The 25,368-nt window shown below is 38.2% G+C and overlaps 1 protein-coding gene across 4 annotated transcripts in view; it reads left to right on the top strand.

The window, feature by feature from the left end:
- Window positions 1-2,335: 2,335 nt before the first annotated feature.
- Lsamp (limbic system associated membrane protein) overlaps window positions 2,336-25,368 on the top strand; it is a 688,907-nt gene continuing 665,874 nt past the window's right edge. For 3 of the 4 annotated variants that reach the window (XM_008842878.3, XM_008842877.2, XM_008842876.2), the window contains exon 1: window positions 2,336-3,009. In XM_008842878.3, the coding sequence (XP_008841100.1) occupies window positions 2,855-3,009 (155 nt within the window). In that variant the 5' untranslated portion in view covers window positions 2,336-2,854. The remainder of the gene's footprint in view (window positions 3,010-25,368) is intronic. The other variant, XM_008842879.2, reaches the window with a different exon arrangement.

The following is a 25,368-nucleotide window of genomic DNA, read 5'->3' as shown; positions in this document are numbered from 1 at the left end:
ATATATTATGTATAAATGATCAAATGATCGAGTAAGTGAATCTTTCATTCCTAAGAGCCCAGAAGATACCTAACAGGGAAGGTCAAGTTCATTGGTGGTATACTGAAGGTAGAGGGTGCTCTTCTCCCTGCGGTCTTTACAGTACCTTCTTTAGCATGTGAAACTCATTTTCACATTCATAGTGATAAATACACAGCTGTGGATTTTGTGAGTCCACTAACCATTTTAACCACTTCTTTTCTGACAAAATTGGTCTGGGCTTTAAACAGCTAAGTCACAGCTCAGTGGTAGCACCTCCCTGGCTTCTTAGCTGGGAACCGTTGATCAGTACTGACAGAGGATATCTTGATTTATGTGAAATGAACATACTGTACAAAAAAATTAATTGACTTTATACACTTTGAATTTGGAGCAATTCAGATTCCAATACTTGAAAGCGTTTTCTTCAAAGACAAAAGATCTTCTTTTCTCACATAATCTATAAGAATTCATCTACTTTTAAACTGACAGAATGCCACAGAGAAATCCTTTGAATACTCTGGGGGACAAGGCAAGTGTCAGCACTGTGAATGTTTCCTTAGTGTTTATGTCCTGGAGGGGTTTGACAGGGGTTCCAAAAAATTTCATATACATATATGTCATATATATATACATGTATATGTATATGTATATATGAATGTCTTCAACAAACCAATTGTGTAAATAAGAATATTAGATGTTTTTGTGTATATGAGTGTGTGTGCATTTGTATGTTTTTGTAATGTATTGAATATGAACAGAAATGTCCAGACTAGGGGCTGCAACAAATGGAGTGTCCCAATCTGGAGTTTTCCCTGCTCACAAATGTAGAATAGTTATAGGGATGACTCAGAAACTCTTCAGTTGGGACTTCTCCATTGCCCTTGTATATTTTCTTTGCTATCAGACAGGAAACAGCTGAAACACAAAAGGTCTTGCTGGTGCAGAGAAGCCTAAAGGAGACCAAGAGTGTTTATTCTGAGGGTCTGAGGATGGTTTTCTTGCTCAAAGCCTGAAAGAGTCTGAAACCCATCCTCCTCCTTCCTCCTTTAGGAGAAGAGGGAATGGCTCCTAGTAGGAGAAATGAGTTGTGTACTGTCAGTAGTAGTTCTTCCTGTAGCATTTTATACCTTTGGGTTTTGACCACATGAATAATTGAATTAAAAAACAAAATTCTCAGAGCAGAAAAGAAGTTTTTGCCTAGTCCAACCCCATCTTTCATTCTCAGCGTCAGTGCTGATGGAGCTGCCTGGTATTTGAGTGACTAAGGTGTTAGTGCCTTAAGGACCTCATCACGTGGTTGGATCATTGTGTAGGAGTGACAAATGACAGTAACCTCTCTGGTGTCTGGTATTCACTAGAGTGCTGCCTGCAGCCTAGATCTTGTAAATGGCAAACTTTCTGATATACGAATCTACTTCCTTAAAAAGAAACATTTTGAAAAGCAAGTGTCTGTGGGAACTTGTGTGGCAACCCTAACGTGTCATTTGACCAATAATCTGAAATACCATCACTCATGTGCAGGGCCTTGGGTTTCCTGGAGAGTGAGGTTGATTTAGGGATCAGGGATCAGCTGCTGAGGCTGGCACTTGGAAAAGACAAGCCAAGCATTCACACCCCAGACCACTCAATACCAGCATTGTCTCCAATCCATCTTTCATAAGGGGCTCCAAGAGGGGGAGGGGATGAAGGACCAGAGAGAAGCTAAACCTTTTAAATTCTGCAACAGAAAGAACAGCAGAGAGAAAAAGTAAGATGTGGGACTGGAAAGCCATTCACTAGGATTGTTGAGTTTCAGTCTGCGGCTCACATGCCCAGTTTCTTCTGTTTCAGCTTTTTTAGCCCATCTTTCAAGTCCCCCCCCCGACCCCCCCCACATATGCCTTCCTATCCTTCTGTAGCTCTCTCTCTCCATTTGTCAAGGTTTGCATGTCTCTCACCCCATGCTTCCTCTCTTCTTTCCTGTACTCCTTTATGGCCTAAGTCCCCTTCCTTCTTCCCGGTCAGTACCTCGGAGCTCCATTCCCTCTTCTTAAGGAAATCAGCCAGGCCTCAGATGGAGCTGTTGTCCTGACAACCCAAAGGCGCATCAGGCTTTCATTGAGGCTGGCTTCTGTTGAAGGGGGCAGTTGTGCAAAGCGAGGGGCCACGCCAAGGGGAAGGAGGAGGGGATGACGTGGCGGGGGCTGTTGAAAACCAGTAGGGTAGGGGGGGAGGGGAGAGAGGGAGAGAGGGAGAGAGGGAGAGAGAGAGAGAGAGAGAGAGAGAGAGAGAGAGAGAGAGAGAACTGGAGAGAGAGAACTGGAGAGAGAGAACTGGAGAGAGAGAACTGGAGAGAGAGAACTGGAAAGAGAGAGAACTGGAGAGAGAAACAAGAGAGAGAGGGAGTGGGAGAGAGCTCCAGGGCTGCTACTGCGAGGCTGTTTCTTTACACTCCCTGGCAGCCTCAGTGCTGGCTCTAGCCTGCCCGCCTGGGAAAGTGGGTTACAGAGGGAAGCAGCACAGCCCAGACGCTGGCAGAGGAGGAGCTAGCCCGGGAGTCCAGAGAAGCCTCCTCATCACTAAGCGTTTTACACTTACACTCTACCTTTAGAAAATTTGTGCCTCCACTTTCTCCCCACCCCTGCTTGGATCTGATGAGGGCTTTGTTAAGTCTCAGAGGGGAAAGAGACTGAGCGAGGGAAAGAGCGAGGCTAAGTGGAAGGGGGCGCGTGCTGGACCCGCCCGAGCAGCCTTGGCAGTGACTGGGAGCCCCAAGTGCTTAGAGCCCCTATCCGTGGCCAGCAGCGCACACACGCCTCCGGAGTCCACCGAGGACCAAGTCGGAGAGGCCACCATGGTCGGGAGAGTTCAACCTGATCGGAAACAGTTGCCGCTGGTCCTACTGAGATTGCTCTGCCTTCTTCCCACAGGACTGCCTGTTCGCAGCGTGGATTTTAACCGAGGCACCGACAACATCACCGTGAGACAGGGGGACACAGCCATCCTCAGGTAGGGCTTGCGGGCAACTTTTCCGTCGCGCGCGTCAGTGGGTCAGTAGTGTGTGTGTGTGTGTGTGTGTGTGTGTGTGTGTGTGTGTGTGTGTGTGTGTGTGTGTGTGTGTGTGTGTGTGTGTGATCGCCTTGAACTCCAGCTCCCTTGGTGCTGCTGGCTTGTGATGTGTGCCTGTGATTGTGTGCCTTGCACTCACTTGAGCATCCAGCAGCAGACAAAATTCAGGGGAATTCTGGTCCCTGTCAAGAACCAGTGGTGCTCATGGAATGTTGTTTGGTTCTTTGGATGTTTTCTCCAGTGTGTAGCATTAGTGGCATTGGACTGTATTCTTGCTGTGATAACTGCTCGTGCTTTGCACTTCAGAGTTCTGTTGAGGTTCCTTAATTCAGACAGAAGAATTGTTGAGTTATGGCTCTCAAAGAGTGGCACAGGGTCCTGCATTCTCCTGCTCCTGTTTGTGTGTGTGTGTGTGTGTGTGTGTGTGTGTGTGTGTGTGTGGTAGCAAGTCTCTCAGTCCTCACTAACAGTGGTTCTGATAGAAGACTGTGTAAAGATCTCTGAATTGACATTGAAGGCAATAAATCAATCTTACAACTTTAGGTGGTTACTGAGACTTTTCTGGAATGTGGATAGAAATCAACACAAGAATCAAGCGAAGAAGGGGAAAAGGGTTGAGCCCAAAGGCTGGCAGTTAAGAAGACTTAAGCACAGAGGTGGGGAAAGAATTAACCTGGCATTACATAAATACTTCAAATTGATTATTAACTTCAAAGTCTTATTTTTATTCCGCTCTGCCAAACTCTGCAATGTAATTTGTGATTTAAATTTGGATAGGAAAGAGTCCCAAGTCCTTGGGAGTTTGACCCTTTTAAGGGACAGTGAGCTAGAGAGACTGGGATGGTAGCAGGTAATTATTCTATTTCTTTAAAGCGCCAAGTGCCTTTTCCTGTATTTCTCTTCTGTCTCCCTGTCTCCAGCTTTTCTTGAGTCTCTGGCAGATAATAATATAAAAAGATAAAAAAGAAAATATTCTCCTTGGAGATGTTTTAAAATCTCATTTCCCCCAGATAAAATGACCCAGTGTCAGTCTGTCTATCCAGCTAATATTGCTGGTTATGGCAATAAAAAACAGTATGCCTTAGAAAATAAACCTCTAATCTGTGTGCAAGGAGCTGATAGTGCATAAACCCTGGGGCATCAGGGAGCAGTTCTGTAGCAGAGCTGCCGACAGCAGCAAAGTTTTCTTTTCTTTTCTCAGAAATAAATTTGGTTGGCTGTCACAGAGTGTCCTGCTTTGGGATCTCTAGCTTTGTTAGAGAGGAAAGTGTATGTGGTGTGATGGAACATGTGTTGTGTGTGTTTTGTATGTGCATGTGCTGTTCCAGACTGTAGAAAGTAAGCAAATGAAGTACTTCTTCCTTCATTTCCTGAGCTTAGAGTGATTATGGATCCCAAAGATCCTCCTTTTCAAAGCAGATTTTCCCTTGTAGCTCTCCAGCCTTGCAAACCTGCATGTGTGATTTATCCACACAGAGTAATAAGATTTGTAGAGTAATTTATCTGTTTGCAAAGGGATTTGGAAATAATGCAGAAAATATTTTTGCAAACACACAAGCATGCTGTCTCAACTGCTGACATTCATATTCCCGAACATCATTAACCCTTTATTGGTGAAACTATCTATATTTATCCTAGCCCTAGAAGTGCTACTTTTCAAATTATGAGATTGAATGTGCCAAATGTGAATATATGAACGTATACAGCTTTGTAGTTAGTGTCTGAAAACTTGGCAATGTCTTTCCAATTCAGTATCACCTGCATCCTAAGGTACAGATAGCTAAGAGTTAGAGAAGCGTGTTCATACTAATGCAGATGAGTAAGTGGATCTTGCACTTTCATATGGTATATTGATAGAAGTCTACGTCTAGGAGAAGCAGTCTCATTATGTAAACATCACCATGTGATATAGATGTGCTTTTGTATGTTTAAGGCTCCAAAGAAATGGAGTTTTGTGGGTTTTTAAACACTACACTTTATCAGACATTACAGGGTGGAAATGGAGGCTGAGAGAAAAGACAAAAAAAATGCAGCACCAGCCCTTGACAGGGAAAGAGAATATAAACAGCATGCAAATAAGTAACCTATGGGAGCCCATTGCCTCTCCTGGCCTCACCTAACAACATGCTGTCTTTTTGTTTTCTTTTCCTCACACAAGGCTTTATTATGGGGTAGGTCAAGCTCTAACAGACATAACTATGGAGAGAGTCCCCTTTGTTTTCTTAGCTGACCTTCTTCTCAATCTCTTTAACTGAATCCACTCTGCTTTGTGGGTCAGTTTCCTGGTGAAGAATGGTACTGTTACTTTTTGTTTGCAAGTCTAGCCTGGGAAAGGCATACTTCCACTTTATTTGTGACATTTTTCTGGGAGTGTGAGCTTCCAGGGAGGAGAGGAAGGAGAACTTGATTCATTGGAAGCCACAGTGGGTGCTTGGCACCAAGAAAGTGGAGTGGCAAGAAAAGCAAAATCCTCTCTCAGAGTGTGTGGCCCTGAATAGCTTGAAATGGTAACAGGAGACAAGAGAGACTTGTCGTTCTGGGGCTCCACTGACAGAACCTGGGCTGATGCAGCTCCAAAACATTTACTTTCACCCTCGCTTCCATGAAACATATGTTTCCCTAAGAACTGATGATTGGTATAATATAATGTGATCTTTGACATTACTGTGTATCATGATAGGATAGGAGAATGACCAGGTTATAGGCATGTTCTGTAACTTCTATCTTTTTAAAAATATTAAAATCATAAAATTATTATGACAAAACTTGGAGGAGAGATAGCCTGTCATGCATAGCTAACCTGATTGCTCCTTGGGGGAACTTTCAGATCTTTATGAGGAATTACATAAATAGCTCATGATACCCACTACAACACTTCCAATCGGAGGACAAATGACCAAAGTATGATCCACAGACAAGTAGAAGCAGTGTAGCAAAAAGCTCATCTGGAATTCCTTTCTAGGTAGGATGAACCATAATCTGGATTTATATTTTTATGTACAAGAAAGCATGTGAAACACATACTTATCCACAGGGCTTTACTCATGATGCAGCCTCAGGTGTTTCTCTAAACAGTGGTCACCTACCTCACTGCTGTCATTATAATCCAAAAGTTCCATCAAATGCTACATGACTTTCTAGTCTGGTCCTTCTAACCCTGTACTCTGCACATAACCACTCATAGTGATTCACCTATTGCTCGATCTTAATGAACTGAAACACATATAGCTCTATTGATAAATCATTGAAAACTAGTAATAGGTAGTTATCCATAATAAACTTTCAAATATCATTTTAACAACTACCTTTTCAATATTGACAGCGTACATCTAGAAAGATATTAAAATACTTGATGTCAAGCAACCTTATTGGCTGCATAATATATTTTTATCATCGTAACCTGCTCATAAAATCTCTTTGTAAATATTACATATATATGCACATTACATATGTGAGTGTATACATGAGAAAATGCAGAGGTTCCAAATACTGTGATTCTAAGTGTCTAAATGAGACATGTTGGGCTTCTTTTTATTTTACAGTTCTAACTCTCTTTGATGTTTGCAAGAATATTCTAATAGTTTCACAATGATAACTCTTTTCCCATTTAAATGTAAATATATACAATAAGTGTATGGAATTTTAATAGAAACTAAATGTCATAGTAAAGCATACTTAAATTTTGTTTTTCCAAATTTTAGATTTTACTTCCATGTTTGTTTCTGTACCAAGGGAAAAAGAAGAAACAACAAAAAAGGATGTGATTATTTGACAATGAAGTATAAAATTTCTGTTCATATTTCAAGAGAAAACATGGTTCCTTTTCTATAAGGCATCTGGAACGCCTACATTCACTTAGAAAGTGTCAACATTCAACAAACTCCTGACACAATATGTGATTTTCTACTACTTATAACTCACTATTTGAAAACAAACTTTGTGGGCCTACAGTGAAAGGTTGTGACAATTCTGAGCTTTTCTTTATAGCTAAATCACTAAAGGTAATCAAAATTTATTGGCTATCATTAATGCTTTAAGGATCATCCATTGCCCATAAAATCCTTCATTAAATATATGTAGTAAAGAATGAAGTATAATGTGCTGTATATCATCTAGGATTATGGCATTTTATATACATTTTATTAAAAATGCTTATGCACCTATGAACTATGTCATTGGTTTTCACTTATGGCCCAAGAAACACAGCAGGCAAAGCTCACAAGACAAATGCAAATTGTGTATTTTTGTATTTCTCTACGTATGGAATGCATGAGTCTATACAAACACACACACACACAAAGTAAAGGCGATTTTTCTATTTTTTGTAATTCGGACTTCACATGAATTACTCATGTAATTGTGGTGATTCATCCACTAAGTCAGTTGGTGAAGGTTCAGTATTTGTGTTTCTCAAAGCTGATTCCACATAACAGCAAGCTCAGGCCAAAAAGGATTAGCTCACTTTGTTGTGGTCACTGCGAGCTCCAAATACAAACAGCTGTGACTCACCTGATAGAAGGTTGCCTGAATGTGCAGGTCCCTTCCGTGCCTTCATCTGAACCTTGGAGATATCACTCCTTGGGCCATTACTTAAGGTTACAGCATTTTGTCCTGTTCTTCATGCGTTGCCTGTGCAGTCATAAGATTCAGAAGGTCTGGACTCTAAATTTGGATCTCTCCTTGTATACTATGACTTTGAATAAATCCATGAATTATTTTGAGTGAAGTTTCATTTACAGAATGCTGAAATGGTGTAGTTTAGTTGTTGTATAGGGTTGTTTTAAGAAGCTCATAAGAGGTAAACAAAAAGATTGGCTGGACTGTAAAGTGCTACACAAGAATGAGGAGTCATTCATTTTCCAGCCACATGAAGCTAGGTGCTTAGACTTCAGCGAACCGTGTTTTGAGGACAGTGTTTCAGGAACTTGAGTGTATAACTATGTTACATGGAGACCTTGCTAAAACACAGCCTGCTGGACTCCACCTTCAGAGTTTCTGATTTAGTAGACTTCTAGTGTGACATTAGAACCTGCATTTCTCAAAAATGCTTAGGTAACCTATACACTGCAGGTCTGGGCCACACATTGAGAAACACTGCACGTTTTTAGTGTCAGTGTGGTCCACAAAGGGGCACCAGGAATTTCATAGTCACTTTCAAACTAAAATATGAGTCTATTCTAAACTGACCATCCGAATGTTCATTTTTAACAACCCCCAAGTGGTTCCTAAACATTTCCAAGATGTGAGATCCCTTTTTTGAAGAGTTCTTATGGCTGTGCATTTTCAGCTGTGAAGCTTTAAAAAGTACTGAAGCTGTATATTCCTGATGTTCATAAATTCTTGTTGAATGAGTTTGAGGAAGGCCTTGTGCTTAACTTGTTGCTTCTTGTTTTTAATGGTTCAGTTACGTACAGAGAAAGAAGAACCAGTTTAGGGGGTAAGGAATCAGTTGGCCAAACAATTTTCAGCAGCACTTAATAGATATACAGTAAAATTTTAAAGTCCTGTATGGTTTGAGAAATATGGCAACAAACAAATTCAAATTCAATTGGGATAGAAGACATATCCATCGTTCCATAAATTACTGTATTATTTCATCATGACAATATAATAAAAAGTAGGGTGATTTATTATGGATCTAATTTACATAATATTTGAAATAGCGTCAAAGCTTGATTTCGTAAAACTATTGCCCTGTGTTCACTTTAGGATTTAGACCAGGCAGGATTTAAGAATTCTAGGTTGGTTGCATTTGTCATTGTTTTAAATGCTGTCTCTGAGAGAGTCAAAGGAGAAATGTAGACAAGAAAAATGTCTTTAGTGTTAATCTATTCAAGCAGGTTAATCTAGGTACTTATGTTTCTGTGCACACAAATCTATGGTGTACAAAACACTTGTATTTGTAGAATTCACCTGACCTTTTCATGGTGAGTGGTCTTATTTTAAATTTAGAGACAGGTTTTATGTCACAGGTACAGATTTCTTGTGAAGGATATATTGTAAGCTCAGGTTGATTAATAGGAAATCAGAAGGGTAAGGTCTCATAGCAGGAAGTTGTCTCATCTACGCAAAGAGAATAAGCGATAACAACATGGTGCACAACAAGCTATTTTAATGATAATGAAGTAGCAAGTATCAGTGAAACATCAATGTTTTATAGACTATAAAATGGTATAAAATATAAGTTCATAAAGATTATTGCCATACTTTAAACAGGAGATAACGTTTAGAAATTTAGAAAATAATGAAATGATTTTTGTTCTTAATTCATGGTACATGCTTCTCATTTGCCCACAGATATTTTTACTGTCTTTTTAAAGTCACAAGGATCTTAAAATATCATTATATCTTTTACTAGCACTGCAGGGAGAGTGAACACTTTTTTCTAGTCACCTGCAATCAAAACATAATTTCAAGCTAATGTGTGATTAACCTTCACAAAATAAAACCCTTTATTTTAGACTTTGTTAATTACTGCTGGAGCAATGCACAGAAATTTCGAGTAGGGAATGCATTGGAGATTAGGTGATCCACTATCTTATTCTAAAGTTATGCAATTGAAGAGAAAATTTTAGTCAGTTGCTCAAAAGCTCACATAACTATCTGAGCCTTAGAGCTCACATCTCTTTTTAAAATATTTTATTATTTTTATTTTCTATGTATGAATATACTGCCTGCATGTGTATACATGCACCCGTTTCATGCAATGACCGTGAAGCTCAGAAGAGGGCGTCGGATCCCCTGGAACTGGAATTAAGGATGGTTGTTAGCCACCATGTGGGTGCTGGGAATCAAACCCGTGTCCTCTGCCAGAGCAGCCAGTGATCTTAACCACTGAGCCATCTCTCCAGCCCAACTCATGTTTCTTAATTGTCATAGAATACCATGAAATTATCTTCTTGGTTTCCATTGCTCTTCATCGGTTCATCATTCTCCATACTCCAAACGATGCTCAAAGGGCCCTCCCTCTTTACTCTTTCTCCCTCGGAACCTGTCTCTTATTCCTACCTTCCTCTTCTCCCTCTGTCATTGCTACAAATCAAATCTGCATTTATTTGAGGAGGATCATCCAGTTAGGGCTGGTCAACATGGATTATCCCCCCCCCCAAAAGCCACAATTTTTATTTGCTCACTATTTGTCTAAACCAAAGGGTTTTTTTGTTTGTTTGTTTGTTTTCTATTTTTTCTTCCAACTAGAGGCTCCAGCTTCCATTCTTAGAGCCATTCTTGTATTTTTATGGACCTGTACCAAGGGTATGTGGTCTCATTTTAATTTAATTTAATTTCTTCACTTACTGATTTATTTTTGGTTTTTAAGATGGGATCTCCCTGTAGCCCCAGCTGGCCTGGAACTATGCTGTATAGACCAGGCTGGCCTTGACCTTACGGAAATACCCTGTACCTGCCTTCCAAGTGCTAGGTTTAAAGGTATGCACCACCACACCTGGCCCTGATCTTAATTTTTCAAAACCCTTTTCCCTCCTGCTTCTGTTGCTTTTGTCTGTTATTCAGACTTCATGTTGGCTTCCAAGCCCTTTCCCAAGGCTACTCTTTTACTGACTGTTACCTGTGACTTTGGACCTGATTACTTCCTTTACTGTCTCTCTCAGAGAAACCCTATTTAGGATGGTTGCAGGAAGTTATGTTCTTCTAAACCTTTGATTTCAGTTGGTTAGCCATTCTTTGCATAGCCATAAAGATGACTTTATGCATTAGACTTATTGGCAGATTTGCTAGTTAAAATACTTGGAGGCAAATACGCCTAATTTTTCTAATGTATACATAATTTCCTTTAAGCTAAAAATGGAAGTGATGGTTGGTGACCCAGGAGGAATTGTTCATAGAATTAGCTTGACACCTGAGCAATATACCCCCTGCCCAGAATGCAGGGGCCTGGACGTTGTGCTGTGGCAAGGACAGTGAGGTCCCTTGAAGCTTTCTTACTATGCTCAGTGTGACTCCATGGAGAACCAACATGTTTTGCCATGAGAAGGGAAAAAGCTTAATGGGGGTACAGTCCCTTCCAGTGAAGTATAAAGGATGGCAGGAAGGCATCCCAGGGAAATCTGTCAGCTCCTTTTGAAGACTCAGCCACATGTGGTAGAGTTCAGAGAAGGAATAGAATTCTTGGGACAGGAGACAACTTAAATAAACTGAAGCCTCAAGAGTGAGAGACTTGGAGCCCAGGAATATGAGCAGGACAGAGAACGTGCTCAAGTTGTAAGACATAGGGACTCAGTCCCTACAACTGAAGCTCTGTATAAGAGATTTAGTAACCCCAGGGTGTTTCACAGTGAATTTTGGAAAACTGAGCTCTGAAGGTAGAGCTCAATTAAAATTCTTGCTTTTCAAGTGAAGATAATAGAACATGGTCTAGCTCTATGGCAACTAGATAGAGAAAAGTTCTCAAACGACCTTCGCTTCTTTCTGATTCTGATAAGCTTGTCAGATTGCATCTTCTCTTGACCTAGAACTTCCAGGCGTCACATGTTTGGTATAACCATGGACATGAGTGCCTCTTCTGCTAGCCTAAGCCTGCTGTTTTCCAACATTAGTCTACAAAGTCACCAGTTCCCCAAAATGCCTCTCTTCCTCCATAGCTCTTTAATGAATAACCCCCTCTATACTCTGCTTCCTCATTGCCTACACCAATTCAGAGCCTCCCGTAGTCTTGACTAAAGGCATGTGTACATACATACACAGTGCTGGTTCCTGGCTTCATTTATGATGCCATTTACAGTCTCTTCCTTTGCCCTATACTCCCACTCCCCCACCATACTTCTTTACTAGATGACCCCTCCCCATACCTCCTTTAAGGTTCAAGACTTAAGGCTCAGTATTGATGTGATCTCATTCAGAAACTCCTTTCTACTTCACCAGGTAGGCTAAGTGCCCTATTTATTATCAATGATAACCTCTCTGTGTATCTTGCGCTTAGCATTTACTGTACTTTAGGAAAACATTCTATTTATTTATTCCTTATTTCAAGGACAGATATTTAATCCACTTTAACATTTCATCTCAGAATTTAGCTTAGTATCTGTAGAAGCTCAAATAAATATTAGTTTAGTGAGCTGAACAGAGGAGAGTGGTGACACTGTATATCAAGCAACTAGCACTTGATTTATAAATGAAGAAGCAAATTTGGATGAGACAGGGCTGAAGGGAAATATTTTGGTAGTGAAGTCAGTCACTACTAGGTTAATTATGGGTCTGTAATTGAAGAGGGCATAGTTGTGAAATCACGTATCAGTTATTCTCTGAATACTGGGACTTGGGGTAAGTAAATGGGTTTGGCCAATTACCATTTCTTACAGCATTTCAAGGACAGTTTTCCAGAAAACGAGAAAGCCACAGAAAACAGTTTACACAGATCCTAAGGCTTTACAGTTAGAGACACAGATCCCCAGACACTGCTTCTTTCTCTGATAGAAGAACAGCTTATATGAAGAGGAACTCACTCCAAGATTCTTTGGTGAGATGTTGAGATTTCTCCATCTAGTGGTTGTTGTGGACTCTTAAGGACAAGATTAGGGAGTTGGAGTAACTTGAGGTTGCAGAGTAGTGTCCAACAGGTGTGTCTTCCTCCATTCCTTCTTTCTTATGAAATGAGGCGAGATACATTCACATCTATAAATTATAAACTCATCCTGCATAATGATGCTTACCCTCGTCCTGCATTTTAGAGCTCATTCCTTGTTTTCAGAGAAAGTGAAAACTGAGTGTAGAATGAACTTTGTAATACTTCCAAATGACCTTCTGTATGTCTTTTCATAAAGAAGAAAGACGTGATCTATAGGGGACTAGAAGAAAAGTTGATAAGCAAGGAAAGCTGAAGCACAACATCCTATACAATGATACATTATTCTTTATTATGTTGTAATATAAGATGCTGAATTTCCATATTAATTCCCTATGTATTGTCTATAGTTAATTATATCTCCTTAAAGGTGTGCTTTAGTAATGCCACTCTTTCCCATAATCCTGTAGGAGGCACAGAAGATAAGCATGAAAGTAATGCAATCTAATACTGTCAAGGCACCAGCACAAGATCTACCTGTGAGAACATTCACTGGGAAAAAGAATTGTTACCCTGACTTCTACCTTTTGTGTGGCTTTGGGTAATGCTCTCCATTTGAGCTGAAAATAGTGCCCATTAATTGCTGATATTTGTCTTGGGATAATGGAAGATTATTGTCATCTTATGCCTGTCCTGAAATATATGTATGAGTATAACTTAAGATCCAAATTTTATATAGCTGAGTCATTAATTTAGCAGATGAGGGGAGTTTTTGTTGACTCTCTAATCTCTGTTCTGTCTTTCTTTAGTAAATAATATGAAGAACTAGGTATAACCACTGCAATAAATTGCTTAAAGTGTGCAGGGTATTACTATATTAGATAAACATCAAAGGAATTTAAATTATGGTTCTGAGAAACCCATTAACTATGTAAACGAGAGAATTATTAGTAGCTTTCATTGGTCTAAACTAAAAATGTGCATATTTGCCTCAGAAGAAAGATCTTGATCTGATGAACTGGCAAAACACAGCTGAAAACATTTTAGTTTATCAGAAGAAGAAAGGCTGTTCTGAGCAGGACGATGATTTGTTCAAATTTTAAAATCCCTCCAAAGACTTCTTATAAATGTCATAGTATAGATAATGTAATATATATGTATATATTAATGCCTTAATCCTCACATAAAAATAAAACAGAACTCAAAATCTAGTTCTTCTAAAAATAAGACTCTGTATTTGTGCAGAATCTGAGTAGAAACAATTTGTGTCATAAATATGCATAATCTATATTGTGTGCATATTTTTGAACACAAGGTCTTAATTTTATTCTTAATATATGTCTATGTTTATTTATAATTATACATAAAATGCAGAAGGATAAAACTTTTACACTAAAGATATGAACTTGGGTCACCAAACATTTAAACTAGTACGTAATTAATTTGATGCATTGATAGTGAGGAATTTTAGCACAGAAAACTAAGATTCGGGGTTACCAAGGATGTGAACAATATATAAGAAGCATCATATACACTGTCTTAATTTGTTTTGAATAATGTTTTATTTTAATTGCTTATTATATAAGCTGCTAAATCCATTTTGTAAGTTAAGTCAAATTTCTTGTTTCTTGTTTCTATTCTATGTGAGCTATTTTATAGGTCCTAAAGAGTAAAATAAAATAAACTGCTTTTCTATATTTGCCATTACAAATCATATCTTAATGCTGCCTTAGCTGAAGGAGAAATAACCGTGTGGCTTTTTTTTAGTATAGCTTTAATTTTTTGTATTTGCATCTCAAGTCCAGACTAAATTCTTTATTTCTTACATTTGAATCAGTCAAGCGATCTGGTAATGAGCACACTTGCTGAAGGTGATAGACTGTCCCCTGAAAGACAGGACTACAAATTTTTGTCAGGCCTGGTGGTGCTTGCCTTTAATTCCAGAATCAAGGAGGCTGAAGCAGGTGGATCTCTGAGTTTGAGGCGGACCTGGTCTACATAGTAAATTTCAGGCCATCAAGGGATACATGAGACTTTGTGTCAAAAACAAGCAACAACTCAAACAAGAAACAAAGCAAAACAAAACCCAAACAAATTTAATAAAAGTTTTATTTTTAGGATGTAAAATTATCAAAATTTTATTATTACAGCATTTTAATTTGAAAATCCAAGTCAGGTAAAATTATTAGAATATAAAGAAGTTATCAGAGTTGTGTGCATTATGGCCAAGATACTAAATTAATTTAAGATCATAATTGTAGAAACACTGTTGACACTAAAACTTGTAGAAAACAAAAATATATCCAGAATATTTGTAATATGTATGTAATATTGCTGTAGTTATGATGAATAGGGAAATATGTTTAATAGTATGTTGTCAGTAACAACAGCAAAAACCCCAAACATATAACTACTAGAATGTAATTTTATACAACTTTGAAAAGCAAGCTGTGATCACTAGAAGCCAACAGTGAGTTCCTGGGGAACAGACTGTAATGCAGTAAATAGGTTTCCTTCAAACAAAAAACTAATGCCCCAAGCTGGTGGGTCTGGGAAATGCCATTTACTTTGAGTATCTATATTTTAGCATTTTTCCTTACAGATTTAGGAGCTGGTTATGGGTTCAAAGTGAGCTAAATTCTTTACAGAGTTGAACAAAGAAAGACTGATTGATGGTAGATGGTGGTAGAGAAGTCTCTTATTCTGTCTTGGTCATGTTTAATATTTGTGTGAAAACATAATAAGGAAACTTTTGATACTGTATATGATACAAAGATTAGATGATTACTAAGGTGTTTGTTCACAGAATTGTAAGGCAAATAAAGATGAACACTATAGGAGTGATAATGTAGCTCTGTATAAAAAAGGATATTGTATGTATGTGCAATTATACTATATCTCCTTCAGAAAATAAAACACAGGAAGTCACAAGGAAAAAGTTTATGGCACTTTATAATTGATATAAAACATGGTTTGCTGAATAAACAACTAATCCGAATAACTTAAAACATGAACACCCAAGTGGCATGATGGAAATAACAAGGCTTCCGAGTCAGAAGATGCAGCTCCAAGGACCAACCAACCACTCTACCAATTGCTGGTTTTGTATACATAGGGAAATTACTTGGACCATCTAGGCTCCTGCTTCTCTCTCCTTTTTTGTAATATTTATTACCTTTCTTTCCATTTTTTAAAAAAATTCATATACAACATCTTTTTTGTTTGTTTGTTTGTTTGTTTGTTTGAGACAGGGTCTCCCTGTAGCCCCAGCTGTCCTGGAACTCACTATTTAGACCAGGCTGTCCTTGAACTCACAGAGATCCGCCTGCCTCTGCCTCCCAAGTGCTGGGATTAAAGGCATGTGCCACTACGCCCGGCCATATACAACATCTTAATCATCTTTATACCCCCTTCCCCATTGGCACCCTTGGATTTTTTTTTGTAAATTTTTTATTGAACTTTTTTGCATTTCATACAGAATATCTTAATCATTTTATACCCCCTTTCTCATTGGCACCCTCCCATAGTCCCCTACCACTGGAATTTGTGCATTCTGTCATTTGTGTTAAGGCCTATTATGTCAAGTTAGTGTTCCCAGATGTCCCTCAGTGACAGTTCATTCACTGAGGACTAGTCACTTTGTCTAAAGTGATTCTTTTAAAGAACATCAGCTTTTCCTCATCCAGCAGTAGTCAGCTGTCCAATAGCCCCTCAGCTAAGATTGGGGTCTGCTGCCCATTTCCACAGTTTTGTGCTGGCTTTTTTTTTTTTTTTGCTTGAATTTGCATGGCTCTTGTACATGCTGTCACCATTACTGTAAGTTCATATAGCAAGGTTCCAGGAGCCTGCAAGACTCTATTTCCATATGGTCATGCACCTCCTCCCCTGGCTCTTCAATCTTTCCACCTCTTCTTTTGCAATAGTCCCTGAGCCCTGAGTGGGTGAAGTTTAATGTGAGTCCTGTTCAGGGACCCACACTCTACAGACTCTTATTCTATACATTTTGGCCATCTGTGACCTTTTGGTTCATTGCCCTCTGTTGCATGAGGGAACTTCATTAACGAAAGTTGATAGATGCATTAATATTCTCTGTACCCCTTGTTCCACTCTGTTCTGTGAGCCTTAGGTGTAGCGGTTCCACTGTAAATGTATCACTTAGGGTGGGGCATTTACAGACACTTAATCTCTGTGTGTGACCAGTTGTGGAACTGTAATATTCTCCATCTTTTGCAAAAGAAGCTTTTTTGATGAGTGGTGACTGTCAGACTTGTTTGTAAATATAAGGAGCCATAAAACCCCAAGGTTGCCACATCCCTAGACATGTAATTTCTTATTATAGACTTCTGTTTCTTATTTTAGAAAATGTAAGTGATGGGATGATATATCCATCTCACCTTAGGAGGTCATTATGAGAATGAATCAGATGGGTCTATAATTATATTCATATATGTCTTGGCTGTAATTATTATTAAATGAAATTTCTCTTCTGCCAAATGCAATAGATTTCCTTGAAATAAATTTTTCCATTTTCATATTTAAGCAGAGTCCATGTGACCACTAGTAGGAATTATACAATAACAATGACAAAACTTTTATGTGGTACACGGCTGAAATGGGCAACTTTTCAGAGCTGTACTAACATATATATTCTGTAATTCTGTGATGCTCTGAATTTCCACTCTATTTTGTATTTATTAAGAATTTTTGTTGATATTACATGTAACTTAGATTGGTTGTGAAAAATTCATTCATTAATATATGCACTAACAATTTTCAGTAGGGTTTTGATATCCTGTATACTTACTGTTTTCTTCCTCTTAGAGAGTACACAAACATTTCAAAAATAATGACAATATTTCATTAAAAATGAAGACCTATTTAGAGCATTCCTCTTCCTTCATAGAAATATCAAGACACATATGATCTCATAGTTGCTTTTATAGTCAGCCTGCTTCATAGAAATTGGTAAGGTTAACCAAATTGTGATCTCATTCATCTTTTGCATCTTCTAACAGCCACTTTTCCTTTGATAAGTTAGCACAGTTTTGTCCAACTTTACGTTGATGTTCTATTCTCTACTGCATACAATACTTCTAACTAAAATTTGTTGACATTTCAATTGGAAAATTATGAAAATGGGATGCCTTATATTATGCTCCCAAATTTTCACCCTGTGTTAACCATCTGTTTAATATGGATTGAATTATTACTTCCCACCACTCTCTCGCCCCCCACCCAGAGTACATCATGACACCATCTCCTAACCCAGGCTTCTCTATTGACTCCTGCCTGAAGCCTTGGGAATACCAGTCTTTAACATCTGTAACCCTGGGTCCCTTGGGTCCTGTAGACACAGTCATCACCAACCTCTTTAATAAGATATTTCCCTCTACCAAACCCATCACAGATGGCTTCCTGGAGAATGGAGAAAAGTTGTAATATTAATTCTGGATCATTTCCCTGGATAGTTGTTGGCGCTAGATTGAGGAGTGTTTTGCTGTGTCAGACTTTACTTTTCATATCAAGTAACTTCTCTACAAATAATAAAACAAAAGAAGTTTAATTTGGATTTTTTGTATTTACAATTTAAATAATATCTACTGCCACTAAATATGAGTCAAGCAATAAATAACATCCATCAGTACAATTAGGGAAAACCTGCAACCCCTCCTGTTGAACCCGAATCTTTTACCAACACCAGAATTTTTGCTTTTCTATTTTTTTCTATACATGGTCCCTTATTTTATGTCTTTTATGCAAAGTGACAGTTTACTCTGAGTAAAGCTGTTAAAATTGATGAATAGCGATCATCAGAGTATGAAGCAAGTCTCTTTTGCTGAGCTGACAGGTACCCAAACTGCTTGCCTCATTCTTTGCAGTGTTTACATTGAAAGAAGCATCTATGCAAGGCTTTGTCTGCAGAAATGGCAGACTCCAAGCTGTATAAATGGTACTTGGAGTAACAGTTTTGAAAAAGCACAGAGAGTTCAAATAAAATTTGGGAGTTTTAAAGAGAATGAAAAGGTTGAAACTTTGAGAGAAGTAAATTAGAATGGGATCTGATATCAAGATTCCAGTAAAACGCAGATACCCCCATTCACAAATGGGTCATCTGTGTGTACAGTAGACGTATTCCCAAATGTCAGAATTTCCCAATGGAAAAATTGTAAATATTAAAGCGAAACAGGAACTTGTTAAAAGATAATGAAAGTGGAGCATAAAAATTATCTGACAAACTCTTAAATAAGCAAGAATTAATTCTATGAGTAAAATCTCAGTTTCAGTTTTAGTCCCAAATCAGTTCCTAAGCTATGGGTTCCTGGAGAGCTCTGGGATTATTGTAAGGCTTCATAATATCCTATTTGTCATATAGGGATATTGCATGTCTCAAACATGAATTATTGCTGTTTTTCATATCTCTATATTCTGTATTATAGTGAAAAATGTGCTAACATTTTCTGAATTAAGGCTTGTTTTCAAATTGAAAATGTCTTGAGTTTAAATATATCAGTTATAAGATTTTGATAATAAGAGGTAAGGATACAGCTCGCTTTGCAGCATGTTTGGCTAGCAGGCACTAACCCCTGGATGGAACAGAGCGATCAGAAGTTCAATATTGTCTTGAGCTAAATAGTCAGTTCAAAGCCAGACAAGGATACATGAGACCCTGTCTCAAAAAAAGATCTTGTTATTCAGAGACTACAGATCATTCTAGACTAGATAATGATAGGTTTCTTTAAAGTGTAAGTAGGAAAGGAGAAGGATAAGAGGATGATAGAGAAGGGTATGTTCCAAGTAAATAAAATAGATCATGAATGGAAGTACACAAATGGGAAAGATAAGCAATAAATACAAAAAGTTCTATGAAATGAGACAGTAGATGCAGAAAGCAAGATGTGAATAAAGTTTGAGGAGCCACAGAAGCCTCAGGTTGAGTAGCCTGCCGAGGTATACCTCAGGACTGTGTGTTCAGCGAAGGCTCTGAGCTACATGGGAACACCATGTGTTCTACTATTTGAGGGTACTTTACAAGTTTAGATAAAATTGCCCTAGACTTCTCTATAGACAGTTGGTATGCCTACCCCTATGCAAAACCATGTGGGTACTAAATAGATAACCATTATCAGTAATTTTAAAGATTGAGCTTAAGTTTGGGGTTCCTCTCTTACGTGGGCCATTGTAAAGCTTCTTCTTCCTGCCTTTGTTTTTATTTTTTCATTTTGTATTGTTCTTTATTTTTATGTTTATTTATCTATTAATTTTATTTTATAAGTGCATTTCCTGCATGTTCAATGCCCATGGAGGCCAGGAGAGGGCATCGAATTGACTGGAACTGGAGTTATAGATGCTTGTTAGCTGCCATGGCGGTGCTGGGAACTGAACCTGGGACCTCTGCAAGAACAGCCAGTGCTGTTAACCATTAAGTCGTCTCTCCAGTCCCCTCTTCTTTATTTTTAAAAAAGTTATGAAATGCACAAAAACCAATAAAACATATACATTGAGAAAAGATTCTATACTGCATAAATTTCAGGATATGCTCCCCCCCCATCTGGACTCACTCTATTGTAGTCTCTTGAGGAACTTGTACAAATGAAGAATTAGGTTCCTAATTGTGGTTCAGATGGCTACTTACTCATAAGTTGATGCAGGTAAATTTTTAATAAAAATTTTGAATCTTAAAGGTTGCAGTGAAATGTGAAGGTGGCAGACAGAGAGCATGAGCAGGAAGGCAGGCATTCCAATAAGAAGAGGACACATTAAACAGAATAAAGCAATCTCAATCTGTGTGCTGTTAGAAAAATTCCAGGAGCTTGGCTTGGTGGCTCATGCCTTTAAATCCCAGCACTAGGGAGGCAGAAGCAGGCAGATCCCTGTGAAATCAAGGTCATCCTGGTCTACATAGCAAGTTCCAGGCCACTTGAGGCTAGGGAGCCTGTCTAAAAAACATCCCGAGACTTGTTTTCCCAGCTCCTTGGCACACTTCTTTACTTCAACACAGATTAGTAATAGTAATTTTACCCATCATTCTTAGCCTACTTGGACTTATAATTCTTTAGCATGAAAAACAGCCTTTCTGTGTTGATGTCAGCATTGTGTTATTGCAAAGTTGGGAAGTAATGGAAAGATGATAACCTCAGGATTCAAGACAAAGAAGACACAGAGAGCTGCAGAATTCACGTTTCAGATTTGGTTTCCCAGCTGAGCTGCAGCGATGTTAGTGTTTTATTATTACTATTATTTTGCTTTTATTTTTCTTTATACTTGGTAAATTTAATGAGCTGTCTGTAAGTAATGGAGCCTTTTTATTCCCACTGCTATCATTCTATTCCAAATCCTTATCAGTGCATGACAGTATTACTGACTTGCGTCTTTCCATGCATTCAGTTCTGACATTTTACTAGGCCCTGGGTTGAGTGGTGGTAATGAACAGTGAATAAGATGGAGCTTATAGTCTAGCCATTTAGATTTAGACTTTCGGGAGTTTTTGTCAAACATAGCTATTCAACAATTATTTTTCTTGTTCAATAAACTGAAGTTGGTCTTAAATCTGTGTCACATCCGTCTCGATTTCTTAGCACTCACCAGTCCTAGAGTGTATTTGCCTAGTATCACTGAGACAGGATCTTGCTATGCTGTTCTTGAATTCCTAGGCTCAAATGATGTTCCTGCCTCAGCCACCAGAGTATTTGGAACTACATTCTCTCTTTTTGTCGATTGTGTTTCCTGATAACCCACATCTCCTTTCCTTCGTGTACATTAATATCTTGCTTTCCTTAAGGGTGTGCAGCTTGCCTTTTTCTCTCTATAGCTATATTTTATGCCCCCTAGGAAATCACAATTATTCCATCCTTAGTTTATCATTTCCTTCTGTGACTTACTTATTTACTTATCAGTTTCTATGCAGCATGAAGAAATTTAGTGCCTGCATGTTTGCTAGTAGTTGAAGGGTTTTGGCTCTGAATCCCTGCTACACTGTGAACTACTTACATGGCAGTATAAAGGAAAGGAAAATTTGAGCCTATAGGAGCACCTTGTCTGAGTAACCCCTTCATTACTCTTGTACTGATATGCTCATCCAAGCTCTGTGTTTTAAAGAGGAGGAAATAAAACTCCAGGGACCATAAATGATGTTTCTGTGATTCAACAACCAGTAGCACATTTATTGCAGTCCCATTTTCGATAAGTTTTCACTTCTCTGCCTCAAGAACTCTTTGACCCAGAGTCTGGAGAGTAAGAGGTATTCAACAATTTATTTAAATGGCACATCCAGAACAAAATATATTTGATACTGTAATCCATTCTATGGACCATATATGCCAAAGATAACATGATAATACTATATCTATCTTCCCTTGTCACCAGTAAATATGGAGTGAGAAAACCTATAGGGTCAAAGAAAATATCAAAGGAAAGCAATTCTTTTGAAATTACTTTCATGCTGATTTGGGGTGATAATTACATTCCCAGAGTTGATGACTTGGCCAAAGCTTTATGACTTAGAGATCTAGAGTCACTACCAGGTCTCAATGTCCAACCCTCCACAGTAGGAGATTTATTTGGCGTGGCAAACTTTTTCCCTTCATTAGTGAAGTTGGCCTCTTGGGGATGACATTTTCAACAGTAGTGGAGATACTTTCTTTCCTATAAGTAAAGCTGTGATTTACAGTGTTTAATCTAGTTGAAAGGAAAGAAAAAGAGAAGCCTACATCCAGGAGAAATGAAATTAAAAAAATGGGTCACTGCCTAAAGTTTTCCAAATATAAAGAGTATTAACCTGGCATCCAGCCTTATTTGTGGCATACACAGCTCCATCATTCAAAAAGATGGAAAGCTAGATTTTCCAGGACTCTTGCTAGGGCATTTTATTTGCTAAGTTCTATAGATTTTATGGGTAAAGAGCATATTTAATCCATACTATCTCTTCTGTTGTCTTGTGTTAAGACTATCTATGTTAAACCTAGAAATACCGTATATGATCTCTGCCCTAGAATTATCTGAATCCCACTGTTTTTCATTGTGGAGCTATAGTTTGCACTGTCCTATGACCATCATTGGTTATAAAATATTCAACTTTCATTAGTAAGAGGTCTCTGACTTTAAATCCCATGGATAACTGTTCACTGAAGAAGTTAGACCTATGGAAAATTAGTGGGGTTTTGTCACTAGCTTAGAAATCCTGGAATGAAGTATAAGGATTTCCCCAAGGAACTAGAAACTGTTCTCTCTTACTCAGCCTCAAAACTTGAGTGTGATTTAATGTTTATTCAGCACCAACAATGTAAAGTCACTTCAAAAACCATTTTGTTTATCTAGCACTCTAAAGTTCTAAAGAAGTCACATCCAAATGCCTAATTAGTCCTCACTAGATCATGGTTCAGAAGGAAAAGAGGACGTGTGTATTATCTTTAGCGCATACACTAGAAATAAAGCCCAGGCTTTTTAACAAGATAATTGAAGTCATAGGTACTCAGGGCATGAAAAAAATCACTTTCAGATTCACTCTGAACTAACAAAAAAAGGAGTTTCCTCATTTCTCTCCCTTTGCTGTTCCCCATTTTAATCATGTGTTTCTACTGCCTGTAGTACAGGTTGGTTTCAGACTCTACATCCTACTCTGGAATGCCATGATTGCTGTGATTACTACTCCTGGTCCTAATACCTATTAGCTCATTCTCATCTTAAATTTTCTAAAAAGAGATGTGGCTTTGGCTTTGGATTTTTGTTATATTTTCTTATTATTACTATTATGTAAGATTGTACAGCCGTCTATACCCTGTTCCCCTTTTTCCCTTCATTTACTACTGTCTTTTAAACAGTTTCTGTGGGAGACAGTGCAGAAGGGGAAGATTATAAGGAGGTGAAGATTCTCCCTCCTTCTTCTCCCTGTCCTTCTCCCCCTCATTTCCAGTGGGCTGTTCAGTGCAGGCTCTCTGTTCTCTTTGAAGCAGCAGTTTGTCTGCTGAATTACTGCTTTGTATTCAGCCAGGGCCCGTGGAGTATTCCCAGTGTATTTATTTTCTGTTCCTGAGCTGAATGCTGGGTGCTTCTTTGTCCTGATGCCTTCTGCAAAGAAGTTTCAGAGGTGGGGGGGGGGCAGAGGGGTAGGCATGCCAGTAAAGCTTTCTGTATCCCCAGAGGAATGTGTGCAAACATCTTTCCCACTGCTTCACTCAGTGTTCTCCCCTCTGCTGCCCTTGCTCTTAATTGGATCTAGACCCTAGAGAAAACAACTTTGTTAATGGGACGGTTAAAGAAAATGAGAGGTGGAAGTTGGCTGTGTACAGTTCTGGCAACTTATCCTCTTTGGGAATAACAGTCTCAGATCCCTGTTCTAGGCAAGGGATTCCACTTTCTTGATCATGAGGAAATACCACTTCTCTCTTTTACGGCTTTTTCTTCCATTCTGTCAAAATAGAAGATGATGTCCTATTTAATCTTCAACTGCATGAACCTAATTTGCCTAGTAAACATGACTCGACTGTTTTCTCAGCCACTTATCTGTTCATTCATTCATTTATTTAATCACGTTTGACAAATGGCTCTTAAACGTGTTTTTGTGGTGTGCAGATCTGTGGGAATAAAATGTTAAATGAGGGAAATTAAGTAACTATTCCCAGAGGGCTTACATGCCTGCTGAGGAGAAAGACAATATAGTAGGACGTCAAGGCATAAATAAAATAGTTACAGCCTGCAGTGATGCAATTTGAAATAAACAAATAAATAAGAATTATCACAGGTTTTCTTCGTATCCAGGTAAAGATTTTGAAGGGGTAAGAATGCAGCTGAGACCTAACACCTGCTTAAGCAAGCTTATTAGTGCTATTATTATTTTTTGTAGTCTTAGATCTAGTGTGCACAGTTAGATCCACCCATATAAAATATTTTAATGATTATTAATAAATATAGAGTTTACAGTCATCATTAATCCCTTGTTTTAGACACTACCACCATCCCATGGATATCTCTTATGCATCAGACCCTGAGCAATCACAAATCTTTCAGTTTCTATGTATTTGCTTTTCCAGACATCTTACACAATAAATAGAATCATGAAATATGTGATGTTTAGCATCTAATTTCTTCCTTTTAGAATAATGTTTTTCAAGTCCACCTATATTGTAGCACACATCAGCAATTTGCTCTGTTTTATGACTGAACAATATTCCATTTTATAGATATTCCAATTTTTGTGTAACTGTTCATCAGTTACTGGGCATGTTGTTATCTTTATAACTGTCATGAGCCAAGTTGTTATGGACATCGATGGTCAATTTGTTGTATATAAAGATTAATTTTCATTTATTTTCTATAGATATGTAGAATTGGAATTTCTGGATTGTATCATAAATTCCCTTTTACTTTTTAGGATATTGCCATATTATTTTTCAAAGTAGTTGTACGCTTACACATAGCCATCAGCAATCCATGGCAGTTCCAATTTCTCCATATCTTGACAACAATGATTGTTGTCTGATTTGTGTTGCAGATGTTAAGTGTGTGTATGCCTGTTTCACTACGGTTTCCATTTATAATTGCATAATTCTTGTGTTGATCCTATTTTCTCGTGCTTATTGGCATTATGTATCTTATTTGGTTACATGTTATTCAAATATTTTGCCTACTTTTGATTAAGATATTGATCTCCTATTGCTGAATTTTGAGAATTCCTTATATATGCTATATACAAGTATTTTATTTCTTATTGTGTGGTTCATTTTCTGTGAAGTGTAAAGGTTTTAATTTTTAATTTTTTTATTTACTTTTTGAGATACAGTTTC

The sequence above is a fragment of the Nannospalax galili genome, unplaced genomic scaffold (assembly GCF_000622305.1).
Source record: "Nannospalax galili isolate Female #2095 unplaced genomic scaffold, S.galili_v1.0 scaffold18, whole genome shotgun sequence".
Lineage (NCBI taxonomy): Eukaryota > Metazoa > Chordata > Mammalia > Rodentia > Spalacidae > Nannospalax > Nannospalax galili.
This window is presented reverse-complemented; position numbering and strand designations above follow the sequence as displayed.